Source organism: Centrocercus urophasianus, unplaced genomic scaffold (genome assembly GCF_019232065.1).
Source record: "Centrocercus urophasianus isolate 14NV4802_14NV808 unplaced genomic scaffold, USGS_Curo_1.0 seq_10, whole genome shotgun sequence".
NCBI classification, from domain to species: Eukaryota; Metazoa; Chordata; class Aves; order Galliformes; family Phasianidae; genus Centrocercus; species Centrocercus urophasianus.
The window spans coordinates 23,919,514-23,937,068 of NW_024884142.1; the positions used below are offsets into that span (position 1 = coordinate 23,919,514).

At 35.3% G+C, this 17,555-nt stretch overlaps 1 protein-coding gene across 3 annotated transcripts in view; it reads right to left on the minus strand.

Moving 5' to 3' along the window:
- Positions 1–17,555, minus strand: part of COL12A1 (collagen type XII alpha 1 chain) — a 99,162-nt gene that overhangs the window by 38,280 nt on the left and 43,327 nt on the right. For all 3 annotated transcript variants that reach the window (XM_042814002.1, XM_042814019.1, XM_042814010.1), the window contains 18 exons: positions 16,571–16,700; positions 15,427–15,572; positions 15,038–15,167; positions 14,070–14,209; positions 13,181–13,310; positions 11,852–11,991; positions 11,467–11,599; positions 11,335–11,361; positions 10,890–11,032; positions 7,429–7,558; positions 6,335–6,474; positions 4,968–5,097; positions 4,324–4,466; positions 3,502–3,631; positions 2,797–2,939; positions 1,057–1,186; positions 740–859; positions 97–243 (listed from right to left, as the gene is read on the minus strand). In XM_042814002.1, coding sequence (XP_042669936.1) covers positions 97–243; positions 740–859; positions 1,057–1,186; positions 2,797–2,939; positions 3,502–3,631; positions 4,324–4,466; positions 4,968–5,097; positions 6,335–6,474; positions 7,429–7,558; positions 10,890–11,032; positions 11,335–11,361; positions 11,467–11,599; positions 11,852–11,991; positions 13,181–13,310; positions 14,070–14,209; positions 15,038–15,167; positions 15,427–15,572; positions 16,571–16,700 — 2,332 coding nt within the window. The remainder of the gene's footprint in view (positions 1–96; positions 244–739; positions 860–1,056; positions 1,187–2,796; positions 2,940–3,501; positions 3,632–4,323; positions 4,467–4,967; positions 5,098–6,334; positions 6,475–7,428; positions 7,559–10,889; positions 11,033–11,334; positions 11,362–11,466; positions 11,600–11,851; positions 11,992–13,180; positions 13,311–14,069; positions 14,210–15,037; positions 15,168–15,426; positions 15,573–16,570; positions 16,701–17,555) is intronic.

A 17,555-nucleotide genomic window follows, 5' to 3' on the forward strand; every position in this document is an offset into this window, starting at 1 on the left:
AAATCTTCTAACAACTAGCCAAGAAATACTGTCTTAACATGATCTCAGATCAGTATATGTATCTAGCATGACTACAATAAAATTCTTTTGACTTACATGTAGTGCCTTGATCTGTCAAAGGTATGCTCATTCCAGAGTCATACTGGGCATAAACATTCACGTCATAAGTAGTGCTGGGAGACAGATTATGCAAGGTGTAGGATGTCACTTCTCCCACAAAAACCTCCATGGGTTCATTTGAACCTTGAATTGAAAGGAAGCATCAAGAAAATGCAGAGAGAAAGATTCATGATAAGTGGGCTACAAAATTATCTGGCTCTTTTTACATTTCATTAAGCATTAATCTCGTTTTCTTCAGCAAAATATGAATTTATGAAATGTGAATCTTATAACCTCTCCAATACTCATCTCATATATACCAGTTCACATTCTCAAAATTACAAGTGGTTCAAAAGAGAGAAAAACCAAGTCTGGTTTTTCAAGTCACTGATTATATTCTGTAGTAAACATCAACACAGTTCAGTCTATTTAAATGACTGTATGAAACATTGTACTTGGTAGTGCTTCTTATAAAATACTGATAACAAGACCTAAGCTTTTATCAAAATTAATTAATAAAGAAAAATAAATAAATCTTTTAACACAAACATTTCCTAATACATATGATTTCTATTCTGATCTCTCATTATCTACTCCCTATTTTGAAAGTGCTTTACTCAGAATGAATGAGTTTTCTTACCCACAGGCTTGTATACAATTTTATAGCCAAGAACAGGGGATGGTGAAGGATCCCAAGAAACTCTGAATCGTGTATACCATTCATCAGTTATATATATATTTTGAGGAGGAAGCAGGCCAACTGAAAACAAAGAAAAGCATTGCAATTTAATAGACGAATGACTGGTTTTGAGCCTCTAGAAACTTATATTGTAACTCTGTAAGGAAATCACCACATCAGAGAAACTATAAACATAACGACACTTTAACAATGTTGCAGTGCTCAGGAAATTTATACCTTACATTTTTAAAAGAATATTTTATATTAAAACGAATTACCAGTTCTTCCATTTCCAGTCAACTGTCCACCATCTCCATCTTCATACACAGCCACAACAGTTATTTTATATGGTGTATCTGATTGCAATGGTTGTAGTATGACATTATTTCTTATGCCAGGAACTGTTGTCTGCAACATATAAAAGAAACATGCAAACAAACTCAGACTATTGTAACCGATCAGTTATGACAGTAGCTAGAACTAAAAATTTGTCTATTTTTCATGTTCACTGTATATAAAGTTGTACAGGATATTTTAAGAGCTATGAACAATTACTAGTACTTTTTATTTAAAACTATAAAGCATTGTGACCAACATAAAAATATAAATCAAATTGACCCTTCAGTTCCTACCCTTACAAGTGACATGGCTTAGTTATGGGACTCAGCAGGTCAGGTTGATGGTTAAACTGATTATCTTGAACATCTTTTCCAATTTAAAGGATTCTATGACTCTATAATTAGACTGAGGTGCTGCGTTTCCTCCCCCAGATTTCAGCACTGTTTCCATACAGAAAGGAAAAGTCAGACTGATGTGTTTAGAGATGCAAAAAGAGAAGTGCTCCTAAAACAAGGAGGGAAGACAAATCCAGTCACACTACTCATTAGTTTCAGTTCTAACTTATCATTATCCTCATGGATACAATTTTTTTTTTAGGAGCAACAACAGCTGGTCTGAGAAAGAAGCTCTGAATATTCAGCAGTGTAAAAATTTGCTCATGCAACCCCCAATCTCTTCAACTTCCTGGTACAGATGTGAGCTTCCGCTTCATTCTAATCAAAAGGTAGGCACAATCCAAAAAGTGACTCTGCTCCATAAAATAGCCATAAAGCACTGGAACTACAGACACTGACTTATATAATAGCATGTCTCAATCAACATCTTCTGTTATTACTTGAAAGAGAATTCAGCTGTTCAAGATTTACTATTTTTACAAATAAAATGACCAATATTTTTTGCAGAGAAGATACATATTCAAAGTTAGTTGTGTTCTGAATAACAAGTCCCATAGTGAATTTTCTACTAGTGATTTTCAACATCCTTTGTATAATATATAAACAGGTAGAGCATTTAGATAGATTTTAAACAGCACTCTCTACACTACATTTTAGCTGATGGCAGTCAGAAGGAATTCCATCATTGACCTCCATACAATCTGTGTTTGCCTTTGTTATTCACGCTCAGAGAATTTTATACATACCAGATTAACCCATGCTATCATTAAGCTGCAGGAAATTAAACACAAACACAATTCATGCTGAACTTTACCAAAGTAAGTTAGATACTGAATCAAAGTTACCACTGCATTCTTATTAAACCTTGTCAATGCTTTTTCAATTTATAAAATTCAGACTTATGTTTATTCTGTATCTTAGCACACTGACTTCATAATGAATAGAGTACAAAATAACAGATGGCTATTAATTGTAGAACACTAATTGAACTCAGTGTCAGGAAACAGGCTTTGCTCAGAATCCTCTGATTAATGATGTGACTTACATCTTCAACGTTTTTTACACAAAAGTTCATTAAACTGAGTTCATTAAACTGTATATTTTTCTTCATTTTTGTGAAAAAGAAAAAAAAACTGTCCAAACAGTGGCTTTTCAGCATTAGCAACAATGACCAAAGAACCCACAGATGTCCAAAGTGCACTACAAGTAAAACAGGTATTTTTCTGTGGCCTAAACAATCAACTGAGAAAATCTTGGTGCTCATAAAAGAATTACATCACTTACATATTCATCAATAGGATCTCCCACGGTGGGTGAATAAATGATTCTGTATTGCTGAACTGGCCCATCAGCATGGTCCCACTGTACAGAAAGGCTGTTTGTTGTCTCATCGAACACTCTCAGATTCCTTGGTCCACTGCGAGGCACTAAAAAAAGAAATACAGAAGGTATAATGATGGCCTGTCACATCAACACGTCTTAGAAGAACTTATATCCTTTTTGCTTTATTTCTGGAATTAATTTGAAACAATCCGAGCACAAGCAAGTTAAGTTGTCACACAGAGGTTGTGGTGTTTAGGTTTCTTCAGCAAAACAACATTTAGAAGGTTGATGTGTACAATTTTTGAGTAAAATGCAGAACTCAAAGCACATTTTTTTTCCTATCCATCTCAATGTGTTACTTTTCTTCAGGAAGATAAATTGATAGTTAACTGTAATCACATTTTAGAGAACAATTTTTAAATTCTTAAACATATATATTCAAATAAGTCTTCTTTCCCAAGTAAAAATGAATTTAGTGATTATGCATGCATCCCAGCTTCCACGCAATATACCAAAAAGCCCCCTTCCAGGGAGGCCTACAATTGCTTCAGCCATAATTCAGATCCATTTATCTGAGTTGCACTGAATGGTTTACACAGCTTGTGATTTTACAAATTCCTCACACATTAATCTTGACATAGATCTCACAAAAGTGCTGCCTCTTACATGTTCTTCCTTGAGCTTGGCTTGGATTTCCTTCTCCATCTGCATACAGAGCTATAACATTTATTGAGTAAGCAGTGTCAGGAGTTAAGCGTTCCAGCATCACATCACGAGTGTTGGCTGGTACCACAATCTGAAACAGAAACAGAAAGCACCTACATTAAAAATGTTCAAATTATACTATATCCCTTAAGATGAGCAATTTAAACGAAATATAGAAAAATCAGGAACTTCATATTTTTCAAGAAGAACAACAGAAGTCTAAAATAACCAAATAACATTGATAAAAATTCAAGAGCAGAGCACGTACTACAGGAAAAAAAAAAAAAAAAAAAAAAAAAGGATAAATGCTTAAGGAACACTCATTCTGCAGATGGGAGGGGAGCTTGTTAGGTACTAACAGGTACTAACTGACAGGTTCCTACTCACGTGAAGTAATACACTGTTACACTATACAGAAACAGACTAGTAAAATTGAGCTTCCACTTTCATTATTAAAAATTTTCTAATAAATATTTGTTGTTTCTTTCTGACTTTACCAAATATAGGTTATGTCTTAACTCATCGTTACCTGCAGTAAAACAAAAGATACTCAGTTCTCAGTTTTAAGTGGGAGAATCTTATTTCTCATTTATTTCATTTTCCCAAAGCAAGCTTTCATTTACAATGTAGTAAATTCTGTAGGCACACTCATTTCCGCAGGGACCCTGCTAAGCAGGGAGTTGTCCTAAATTCAGTAGCTTATTGTTGTTTTTCAAAACTTATTGAAGGAAGCAGTATCTTCTGCACACTTTCAAAGAATAGTATAAAAAGTAGATTACTTACAGATTCTGATGGTCTTGGGCCAGACAGTGGAGAGTAATTAACTCTGTATTGCTGTACCGGACCTGGAGCAGGCTCCCATCGGACATTCATGCTGTTTGGTGTGGGATTGTAAACTTGTATGTTTCTTGGTGTTCCTCTCTCCACTAGACCAAGGATAATTAAAATTAAGTTTTACAAGCCTCCTTACACACATTCTAGTTCTACTTTAATTTCAACCATGCTCAAAATAAGCTGAGAAGTGTATCAACTCAAGACATTATTCATTTTACCCTAATATCTGTGAATCTAAGAATCTTAGTTATTAGCCTTTACAAGCATCTCTGCCAAGCAGCAGGGCAGCTACTGGCACTAGAATTAAAATGTTCCTGTCGTATATAAGTAAACTATAAGATAGCTTTACAACATAAGAGCTGAGGTTGCAAGTGATAAATGAACTGAAAGATTCCATTCAAATAAACAAAGAAAACATATCAGTTACAGAGATAAAACCATAAACTATGCATGTAAACAGAATTTTACCTTAGGAAAATTAAACTTCTATAATTTATATAACTTAATTAGAACTACTCAGTTTTTAATGATTTGACCCACTCACACACACGCACAAAATCCAACATTTCATTTAAAAAGACTATTTTACTTACAAGTTCTTCCAGTATCAGATGTACGTCCACCATCCCCTTCCGGGAAAACTGGAACCACAGTTACAGTGTAAGGTGTATTGGGTTCAAGAGATCTGAGGATAACGTAGTTTGTGTTTCCTGGCACTGTGGTCTACAAATTTAAAAAGAAAGATGGAGGTATAACGTTTACATGAAAATGGAAAAAATTCAGCTTTTTGTATCTCCTTTACTGTTAATACTTAATCTTATTCTTTACATGATTACTACTTCTCAAGGGAATATAAATTGCAAATCACTCTGGCAGGCCAATTAATATCAAATTAGTTCTGATTTAATACAAGAGATGTTAAAATATGAATTTTGTTTATCACGTCACTGAGTATAGCAGTAACCTCACAATCCAGCATGGCAGATTCTATTTGTCCTCCTTTTAAAAAATACACAATGTTTATCTTATCTCATTTCCAAATTAGATGTTATAAAATCTTTATGAAATAATAGGTTTCATGATATCTTCTAGAATTGGCCTTCAAGAAGATTCTGTTTTGCACAATGGTTATCAACTTTTGTGCACAATTCCTTACAGCTGACTTTCACTTCTGATTCTGTTCTACTATTGTCAGTAACAAGATCTACAGCGATCTTTTTAATGACTGCTATTTAGCAGCTCAAAGTTATTAAGTCACTTCTGAAATCCGAAAAATAAAAATCACATAACACTACAACAACCTAATTACAAAAAGTAATGAGCAACTCTGCAAGTATAACTCCATAGTATTTAAGGAATATTTTGTTATCAGTAGCTTTCTAGATGCTTATGACATAGTGGTAATTCATATACTCCTTATTTAACAGGCACACCAAATTGCACAGATGTGAAGAGAATAATGTTTTTCCCAGCCTGCAACATTGGATCAAATTCCATTTCAAAGATTGCTTTGTCTCATTAGGAATTAAGTAATTTTAGATTATTAGAATAAGATGCTCCCATGCATTTTTCCACTATCACAAATATTATCCCAGATGTCTGCCGACTGCCACAGCAGTAAAAATGGGTAGAAACAAGGTCTGTTAACTTTACAGCTTTTTGTACATCTTTAAGCCAGCTTTATGGTCATGCACACTGCTCTAAGAATAAACAAAAAGTTGTGTAGTAATAAATCTGTATGCTAAGAACTTATTACTGAAGGTCAAATACATAAAATCCAACATCAGTATTGCAGATTGGAAAAAATTTCTTTCCTGGAGGTGTTCTGCACTTGCTCCAGGGTAGCTATAAACAGAAAAGCCAGTATGTAGGCAAACAAGACCAACTTCATTCTATAGCATTTCCCTCATTAGCACCATGGATTGCAATTTATGTGAGACAGTTAGCAAGAAGGATTTACCATTTCTTCTGCACCTCCAGCTGTTGGTCCATAAAACACTTTGTACTGACGAGGATTTCCTTCTGCATGATCCCATCGAACATTCAGAGTACTGGTGGTCGGGTCATAAACTAGCATGTTCCTCACAGTAGTGAGAGGTTCTGAAACAGGACAATAAACTGTCAGAGATGCGGGGCCACATTCTTTCTCTCACCTCCTGCTATCAGATCATGCCCATGCAATGTCTCATTAGGAAATTAAATAAACAGCAGGTTTAATAGTTCATGTCGAATGTTGTCTTCATTAATCTCATTAATCATAATACATGAGACTCAAAAAACAAACAAACAAAAAAAAAAAAAAAAGCCCACACAGATCACAGAATCATGGAATGGCTTGGGGTGGAAGGAACCACAAGGATCATCAAGTTTCAACTCCCCTTTGATCTCAGGCTGCCAACCACTAGATCAAATACTAGATTAGATTGCCTAGAGTTCCATTCACCCCGGCCTTAAACACTTCCAGGGATGAGGCATCTACAACCTCTCTCTAAATCTCCCTTTTAGTTTAAAACCATCCCCCAAGGCCTATCACTATATACCTGTGTAAAAAGTTGATTCCCCCCATGTTTTTAAACTCCCTTTAAATACCGCAAGGCTGCAACGAGGTCTCCCTGCAACCTTCTCTTTTCCAGGCTAGCCATTTAAAGAAAAATATAATAAGAAAAGTTTATTTCTGGATGTTATTTTAGAAACATACAGTATATGTTCATTAGGATTGTCTTCCTCATTTTTCTCCAAATACATCGTTATGTTTGATCTTCCAGAAGTTCAGAAATAAACTAGGTACACATTAATAAGTAACTTCATTAATAAATATACAATTACTTATCCAATTAAGTAATTTTAAAAATAGTGATTTGTTTTTTACACCTGAAGTGCTGGTAGAAGATCACTCAGTGCTTTCTACAGTAGGAGAAAAACAGTGTCATAGAAATCCACCAAAGGACAAATAACAAATAAACACGATAAGTTTCACCACAGAGACATTTTCTCCGCTGATCTGAAAAGTACATCAAATTTGTCTCATAGCTAACAAGATCGCGTGTTACTTACTGGTTCTGCCTCGTCCTGTCATTCGCCCCCCTTCACCATCTGCATACATCGATGACACAGTAATAGCATACGGTGTGTCAGGCTGCAGCTTTTGTATTACTACACTGTTCTGCCGCCCACCAACCATGGTCTAAAGTAAAACAAAAGAAAAGATGCTTTTTATGCTGCCTTTTTAATGCTTACCATTATAGCTAAGAAAGTAATCATTTGAGGCTGAGTGGAAAACACTGTGGTATACAGTCCAATCACCTTGCGACTAAAGCTAACAATAGGCACCGAAAAACATTTTCAAATATTTTCATATTTATCTTAGCAAGTACAAACAGAGTCTGGTGACACAAAGACAGTTTTCTTAAAATCTCCAAACTTGCATGTCACCACAATTACACATTAACTGTCAGTTCTGTGCCAGAACAAAGTTGTTTCTCTGCAGTGCCTCTGACTATATTAACAAGAAATCAGCAGGAGTTCCTTCTTTGTTTTGATGGATTCTGAATCGATCTATAGCTGCTGCAGTCTGGTCGAATGCACGCATGGAATAAATGCCAATACTTTGCAGAACTCTAATATAGAATTTTATCAGCATCATCTCTCCTGGATTTTATGTGTTTTATAACATGATGCTTCAGTTTCTAAACACCTAAAATCTAAATCAATCTAAAATCAATTTATGACCTACATTTCAATTTTTCTTTAATGTAAAATAATAGAATGATTTGAGTTGGAAAGCAACTTAGAGATTAACTTCAAGTTCCAGCCCCCTGTCATGGGCAAAGACACCTTCTACTAAACCAGGCTGACCAAAGCCTCACACAGCCTGGCCTTCAACAGCTCTAGGAACGAGGCACTCACAGCTTCTCTGGGCAATCTGTTCCAATGCCTCACCATTCTCATAGTGAAGAATTTCTTTCTAATGTCTAATCTAAACCTAACCTTTTTTTAATTTAAAACCATTATCACTTGTCCAGTCACTACACTCCCTGATAAAGAGTCCTTCCCCATCTTTCCTATGGGTCCATAGTGGCGGAAAGCCACTGTGAAGGCCTTCCTTGAGACTTCTCAAGGCTAAACAATTCTAGCTTTCTTAGCCTTTCTTCACAGTAGGGGTGCTCCAAGCCTCTTAGGAGGAGATATAGATACCTGTTCCTGCAATTTTCTCCAAGAAAAAGATTGTCATCACATTAAGAATAATATTCAGATATTTGGCATTTGTCAGTACTGAGATTTTTTTGATTTAAAACGTTTGAAAACTGCACCTGCTCTGGAGCATCCTTTTTAAGACAATCTACCTATTTTCAAAACCTATTCAACTGGTATCATAAAACTTAATATCTTTAGATGATGAACCGAAAGCAAGGAGGCATCTTCATATTTCATATATTTAATTTAATTTACAAAGAAACTTTCTTGTTTCTACTCGAGTGTCCAAAACTCATTTCAAATCATAAATGTTTTCAGCCTCCTACTGTGGCTGACTTCATATTTTTTGCATCTATTTGCCTTTCAAAACATGGCCCTGAGCGATCATGACGGTCTCTGCAGTTTGGTATGTAGTTTTTGTATAGTTGTATTCAAATCACCTGTGGGCACCCCTGATGCCAAGGACATCAGATGTCAAACCGGTCTTAAAAATAATAATAAAAAAAAAACAATAAAGAACTTCCAAAAATTCAGTTTTTGAATATTTCAGTGGGACAGTGCTACACTAACAGCAGTTTAATCAAATATCACAATGACCAAAAAAAGCAGACAAGTAATTATTATCATATGACAGACAATTACTTGCAGACAGACACTAACATGCTATGAAGACAGCAAGAGTGCTCTGTGTGCATTTCTCAGAAAGAGGTATTTTCTCCAGCTGCCACTGCTGGATTTCACCCAGTTGTGAATAATTAAATCATTAAAATTCTTTGTCAGAGCTTACATTTCCACAGAATGCCCTTTTTTCACTTTAGTAGCGGCAAGTATAGATATTAATTAACTGTGCTGCCATTCCTTATTCTTTTAATGATTTCTCACTAATCTTGCATTCAAATCCTCATTTCATTTAATTGTTTAATTACTCCAACTGAAACACATATTTTTCAGAAGAAGGTAGAAATGGGTACATGGGCCCATAAGTATCCAACTGATTTAAAACGTTCCTAGATATGCTTCTGAACACGGTGATCTCCAATCTCAGGAACAAGCTAAATGCATGTGGTTTTCATCTGAGATTCTGAGTCATGTGGCAGTAACCACAACAGTCTCCCTGTGCAGAATAGGGCATCTTTAAGTAGCACTTAATTTTGATAAACAGGTTGAATGAATTAACATTCCCAGGCTGTTTTTCTTGGACCACAGGTGAACAGCACAGCTCTCACTGATTATGAAGGATAAGTTGGCTGATGATATGGTACTGGCTTTCTCTTTCATTACAGCTGCTTGATTATACAAGACAGTATAATTATATAGACAGTAAAATACTTTAAACTCTTCTTTAACGTTTCCCATGCATGCATTTTTGTAGTTGCAATTTCTTGGAGGTTATTCTGTCCCCAGCATGGTAAGGGAGAATACCACACAACTCTCTGATTTTCAATAGCACATGAAAGCCAAGACTATGGAGGTAGTCTGGTAGTTTATGTGGTTGATTGAGATAACTATGTATCTGCGCTGATTGATTTTTTGAAAGTAGTACCTCTTCTTTTATTTATGTTGGCCAGTGATGTCAGAGGCAGGTATTGGTAGCATGGCAGTAGAGGTTGCACCTTCCCACCAATATTCTGTTACATGTTGTTGCCATGTGAAGATGGCAGCAGAGGGGCAGTCTGACAAAACAGGGTCTGATAAGGAAGTGCACATGAACAAAAGTTGTGCCATTGAATTCCTCCATGTGGAATAAATGGCACCCACTGACATTCATCAACACTGTTAAATGTTAATGGAGACCAAACAGTGGATGTGAGGCAATAGGTCGTGCATTTCAGCAGTGGCAACAACAGTGAGTCACCTCTGCTTGTGTGAATTTTTACAAATGCAGCATGCAGGCTCTTGTTCAAAAATGGCGAAAATGCATAACTAATGGTGATGACTGGTGAAAAATAGCCTTTTGTAGCTGAGAATTTCCTGTCAAACAGCGCTCTTCCTATCTGTTGTAATTTCCATGGAAATAAATAGGAGGCAATAATTTTGGATCAACCTACATAGTTAAAAGTTCCAGATTATACGCTTTTTCACAAAAAAATAATGAAATGGTCTATCACCAAAACTGTTGGGATTTTTGCACTCTAAAGAATATTCTATCTTGGATTTGAAAGCAGAGAAAGAAAAATGTGAGACTACATACTTAATTACTGTAATCGTGTTTTCATCTAAAATGTGCTTAATACACAGCAGTACTTTGTAAATAAATTATTCTAAGTAATCAATTTGCAGAACAAACTTTAAGATAAATACAGGACTGTAAAATTAATTACCGACTGTTCTGGGGCATCTCCATTGATAGGCTGGTAAATGATCTTGTATCTCTGCACTCGACCACTGGCAGGATCCCACTTTACGGTCAAACTGTGTGAAGTTGCGTTGTACACTTGAAGGTTTCGTGGACCACTCTTCGGGGCTGAGAAAGGTAGCAAAGTACAGAATCAATATATAATTCAAGCAAAAAGGAAGGACAAACACTTCATGCTTCCAAGTTCTGCACGACTGCCAGACCAAGAGCAGCACGCATTAAGACCAACATAAATTGCATTGTTTGTAAAATAATAAACATGTGGTAATCTAGTGTTTAGTAGTCTTCCAAATACACAGTATGTTCATTAAATGATCTCAGCTTTTTAATGTTAACATTCTTCTCAGCATAGAGAAAGGTAGCTACGAGATTTCTTTAATAATACTATACCTGGAAATTCACATTCTTACCTGGTGTTGTAACAGGTACCAAGGGTACTAGAAGAAAATAGAAAGAGTGTTCAGTATTGTATACGTATGCTTTCTGATTTAATAACTATGAATGTAAAACATGTAAACATGTAAAGCTCTTTAATTACTTACATGTTCGTTCACTGCCAATCAAGTCATCACTTTCTGATTCATCAGGATAGATGGCAGTAACTGAGACTTCATACAATGTATCTGGGTTCAGATTTTCAAAGAGCAGACTGTTGACATCTCCATTTACAATACTCTTGTGGGGGAATAAAAAAAATACAAGAAATAAAAAAGAGAAAAAAGACAAAGAGAGGAATCTGAGTAACTTTTTATACAGTAACATTACTATAAATGGCTATGAATGCATTTTCTATATCTTCTCACTGAACTTCAATTGGGCACAACAGGAAGGCTTGCAAGAGATAGGCCATTTATTATTTACATTTCTGGTTCTTAAAATATGCCCTCTAAGAGACTGCTCCCAAAATCTTACTATGATTACTCTTACCTCCTCTTTTTCTGATCTACCATATGGTCCCCAGGTTATCCTATAGAGAGAAACATCTGGAGCTCCATGATCCCAAGTTCCTCTGAAACTATTCTTGGTTATCTCCGTGATTCTCAGATTGACTGGTGATGGCACAGGCTCTGTTGCAAGAAAAGGAAAAATGTAACTAAAAAATAAGGTTAAATCAAGGAATTACACAAAGAATTTGGAAAATTATGCACAAGATTCAGATCTTACTTACCAGGATCACAACAAAATGCTTTGGTATAACCCAGCCCACCTACACTAAGTAAATTGCTTAGTATGAAAAAACTTCATAATTTCACAACACCAGGTCATCACCTGATAAAATAAACAGTTCTACTGACCTCAGAACAACTCTCATGCCTACTCACAACAGTTGAAGTTCCAACTGTTATGCTTTGTAGTTAGAATGAGTAATTATGAACTCCCACATACAGAAGAGAAGCTCCTGCATGACTCTCTCCCAGATCTTAAAATTCCTTATTTAAGCCAAACGAGTAATGACTGAATTACAGAATTGCTTTAGACAGAATTCACAGAGGTTAACCATAGGTTAAGGAGGCAAAAAGTCACAACTACTGAAAAAAAATCAGTAAAAAAGTAAAACCAGAGAATTAAACTAAAACAATTTTTGGCTGATTTTTCCTCTTTTTCTTCATGCATTCAAATAAAACAGCAGCTATAGACTACAGTCTCATGCAGAAGCTAACAAACAAAATTTTAAACATGCCAAGCTTCAAAAAACAGGGGAAAAGGGGGACAAAAAAGGACACAGAGCATATTTTTTTCTTTTTTCACATCGGAGTGATGGTGTGTATTAAGGTAATACTGCTCATTTCTATGCATTCCTAAAACACAAGAATACATCAAGATGAAAGCTTCCCTGATATCAGCTTGCTCTTTTCAGTTCGTCACCTGTCTTGCATGGATATCTGGTCTGTACGACACCATTTTCTTGTGTCTATCTCTTGTTATTACTTTAGTGTTGCCTTTATGATTCCCTGAATAACATCATAGTCTCTCACTAATTCTGGCTCTTTGGTTCTTCAGCGTCTTACTATGAAAAATCTAGCTTCAGCTGCTGCTCTGTCCCCTCTTTGAAGATTGCAGCTTCAGTGTTTGCTGCAGTAAAACACAATTCACCTGAGATTTCCAGGGATTATTACACTGTAAATAATGCTAAAAGTAAAATAATTCTCAGACAGATGAAATTATGTCTCCACCTTAACTTAGCTATACATTCCTACATGTATAAATAGACTATACATAAAAATAACTGAAAGAAGGGTAATAAGGAAAACTTACGAGTGACAGCCTCTGCAACTACTGGTAGAGATTCTCCTTCATCATACACTGCAACAACCTTCACATTATACAGTCTTTGGGAAGAAAGGTCAGTAAGAGTAGTGCTGGTTTTGAGTCTGTCAATTTCCACCTAGGAATAAAAATAGCGACCTAAGAATTTCAAATTATTCTATTTCTGACTCTGAATTTGATTTCATGGTAGGAATCCTTGTACTGAAAAAACCTGAAAAGTATTTTGCACAAAATTTTTTCGTTTGTCCCCCTACATTTACATCTGAATATTGAATGTGATCTACTAACTGCACTTGTGAAGCACAGTCTCTCAAATATTAGTAAACTACTTGTAATTCTTTCCCTGCTTTCATCGTTTTGGAAATAAAAACACAAATTGCATCTCCACAAAGTTCTCACTCACTCACAAAAACACGTTTAACCCTCAAAGACTGGATTCAGTTCTAGCGATGCATTTACAGAAAGTTTGCAACTGTAAGAAAGATATCCCTACCAGTGCTCATATGAGCTGCCAGTGAGCAAGAGGGCTAATATACCTTTAATCTATAATCATTTTCTCCTTACTGTAAGTTGTTCTTAGAGCTTGTCAAGGTAACACTGAAGCAGAGAGCAAAAATGGCCATTTCCAAATCACAGAAGAATCTCCTGTCAGTTTTTTCCTCTCTTTAAGAGAAGGTGGTGAAGTACATAAAGAAATTAATCTCATGCTGATTCAGATTCCAAAGCATCAATACTCTTTCCTGACAGCAATCACCAAGAACTGATGTTCTCTGCTCTTAATGGACGGTTGTAATATTGAATTTACTACTATTTTAATAACCCAGCTCCTCAGAATAAAAAGATGGTCTTATTTTGCAAAAATGTTCCTTTTGGTTACCTCCTTTACATCAGCTTCATCAGCTATTTTGTATCTTATGATGTATTTTCGGACTTTCCCTGGAGCAGGATCCCAAAGGATATTCATGGTGCTGTGAGTAACATCCCTAATTGTCACACCTCTTGGTCCAGGCAAAGGCACTGTAAAAATAATGACAGTAGTAAGTGAAAATGCTATTCAAAGCAGAAGTATAGGTCTCCCAGAAGGAATTAAATTATTTTCATACATTGCATTGAAATTAAGGCACTTATTATCCTACAAGTTAATTGCCCTGACCATTAAATAAAATAGCTGCAGAACATCCTGCCCCAACAACAAGCAAAATAGCTAGAAACAAGTAGCTTCATATTTGTAAACTATAAGTACAATACAGAAGCATCAGAACTATCAGAGATTAAAAATATAACCTCAGATGTTCAATTAGGGGCTTAACATGTTTAAGAACCTAAGAACAATAGTACTAAGTGCATCACATCCAGAAACATCCCTCTTACAATCTTTAAGAAAAGATATTTAAGGAAGGCAAGCTATGTCTAAGCCATTTTTAGATCAATTTTTCACTTTGTAAGCATGTTGCATGTTTTCTTATCCTCACCTAATATTTCCAACTTTATTAACATTTGGCAAACAGTTGCATTTTCTGCATCTCAGAGAACGTCTCTAAAATTGTGTTTTATTGCTGTTCCAAATGTAACCAAAAATGCATTAAAAAAAAAAAACCTGTAATTTTACAATCTCATTGTTGAAAGAAAAAAACCCTTTTGTTCCTCCTCTTAAATGTAGATACCTTTTCACCAAAATTGCCCTAAAGATCTTTTGCTAATGTAAGACTGGTATAAAATGCATGAAATATGAAAAAGGTGGTCTTCTAAACAAAACAGAATATATAAAAACTGCTGCATGAAATAAAATTAAAGTTCAGCACTTCCGAAGCAATATCAACAAAGCAGAAGTCAAGATGTCCATACATGTCACTTCCTGGGAGGTGAGTGGGTCACTGGTGATATCACCAAACAATACATAAGCTGTTAAAGTGTACTCAGTATTGGGGATGAGGTCTACCAGCTGAACCTCATTCACTGATGGTCCAACACGCATCTGCACATAAAAAATAACACATCATGTTTAAAAACTGAAGACAGCAAAAGCAGAAAAGCAAGCAATGATTTAACTTCAAGGGAATTTTGTTTGTGCTATTCACAGTATATTTACAGCTTCCTGACTGATGTAATTGTATATGACATCCCAGTAAGCTCACTGTGCTTTGACTATGTATCAGTCTCTTTTTTACTACTATGATATAACAACAAAATCTTTTTCAGTTTAGAGCACAGGAAGAAAAGTCAAATTCTCTTACCTCTTTCTCTGCAACTGGGACTGTGGCATTCACAGGCTCATATGTTAACAAATAACCAGTAGCTCCATTGACAGGTTCCCATCTCACTCTCATGGAAGTTGATCCAATGTCATAAACATTCAGGTTTCTAACTGAAGACAGTGGGTCTGTCATAAAAAAATATATATATATATATACATAAAAAAAAAATTTCTACCTTTTTCACTTTTCGTATTTCACATCACTAGTAGTATCACTAAGAAGACTGCACAAGGGCACTGAGGTACATTGTTTGTATCAGGAAATTGATCTACAAGTAGTAGTACTTTAAGCGGGGTTTAATTTGAGAATGAAACAACAGCCATCACATTTTGATTGTGCTTAGAGATTTGCTATGCACACAGCTAGAATTCTCTTACATGTCTGCACTGGAATACTTGAATATTCTAAAAAGTAACATTAATTCACAATGATCTAATAACAAGCAGTACATGACTGTGATCTGTACTTCTAAAAGGATTTTATGCACTTTCTTAACTTCAGAATTTCTCAGATTACTGAATAGACATTAAAAATCACCACAGATTTTATAAAAATCATTTGTCTACTTTCAGGATTTATGACAAGACCAATGCAAAATAATGAAAGTGAAATAATACCCTAATGTATTATATTCTTGAACAGACAACAAAGTCATCCTAAGTTGCATTCAGCTTCAATCTACCTAAATTTGATCATGCAATTAACAGTAAAAACATAATGGTTGTGTCTCTTAAAAATGATTTGTTTTGAATGGGTTTTTAGTTAATCTGATAGAAATAGAACAGATTTTGTATAGTGTTCTATCTGCTAACTACAGTAATCAATTATCTAGTACGGAAATGAAGGAATATAGATTTGCATATGATCAGGTTTATAAACTCTGCGTTGTAATTCATCAATATTGCAGTAGATAAGATGATTTTATACCTGCGCTTTATGAACCAATAAGGAAGTTGGGATAAACATTTTGTACCACCCCGACGTTTCTCTTTGCTACAGTTTTCCAGACAAGTTCTCAACAACTAGTACAACACAACACAATTAGTGCTCCAAGTTCTATTGAACAGTTCTCCATATATCATTTTGTTCTTAACATGTTATTCACATTACACTTTTAACTTACAAGTTATTTCCCTGCCGATTAGAGGTTCACTGCTTTCGTCTTCTACCACAGAAAACACATTAACAACGTATTCTGTTTCAGGTGTCAGATCTTTCAAAACTGTTGTAGTTTCCATCCTACTTACATAAAACTACATAAAAGAGAAGGAATGTTAACAACATACAAAAAACATGTTTGTAAACTTGTCTTTAAAAAAAATAAAAATTCCAGGTGAAAATTCAGGAATTAATGGTACAGAACTAAAAAAATAGCTATGGTCTTAACCTTCTACACCTTTCACTTCACAGTATACCATCACTATTGCAAAGCAAGCTATAGAGATAGCTCAAGCAGATACTTGTTTTCAACTGGGCTAGATATATCTAGTATGCACTTCGCACAGCGCTTTCACTCATGGCATTCACTTTCATATTACTTAGCAGCATAAAATGGCAGTAATAGATGTTCCCACTTTGGAAAAGTATTTTAAACATCCAGGACAATCTAGGTGGTTACAAGCACATGCCGTTAATACTACCTTGCAGGAAATAGCCTGTAAAATTCGTGTACACTGGAATGGCTTCTCCAAACCAAATCACAGTCCAAATCCTAAGGTCATGTTTTACAAAGTCCAAACTCTCCATAAGTCAAATTTGAGCTAAGATTGAAAGCTACGTACACATTCTGAGCTAGACACTTGGAGATGCCTAACTTCATTTTCCAAAATACTATTCTGACTGGTTGAAGAGAATGAAGACCAATTCTGCATCAAGGCTTGCCTCTTACTGGCTATTTGTATAGAGAAATAATAATCATAGGATGAGTTTGGTCCTGTACATTAAACAATTGAATCTGTGCCTAAACATATCCTCCAAAGTACCATCACACAGTGTTGGTTAAGCACTACATATCGCAACTCATATCAGCATCTTTTGTAACCATTAACAAGAAAATGGATTAAAAGAACAGTAAGCAAACTTGAGAGCATGCTCAAAAAAAAATTCTA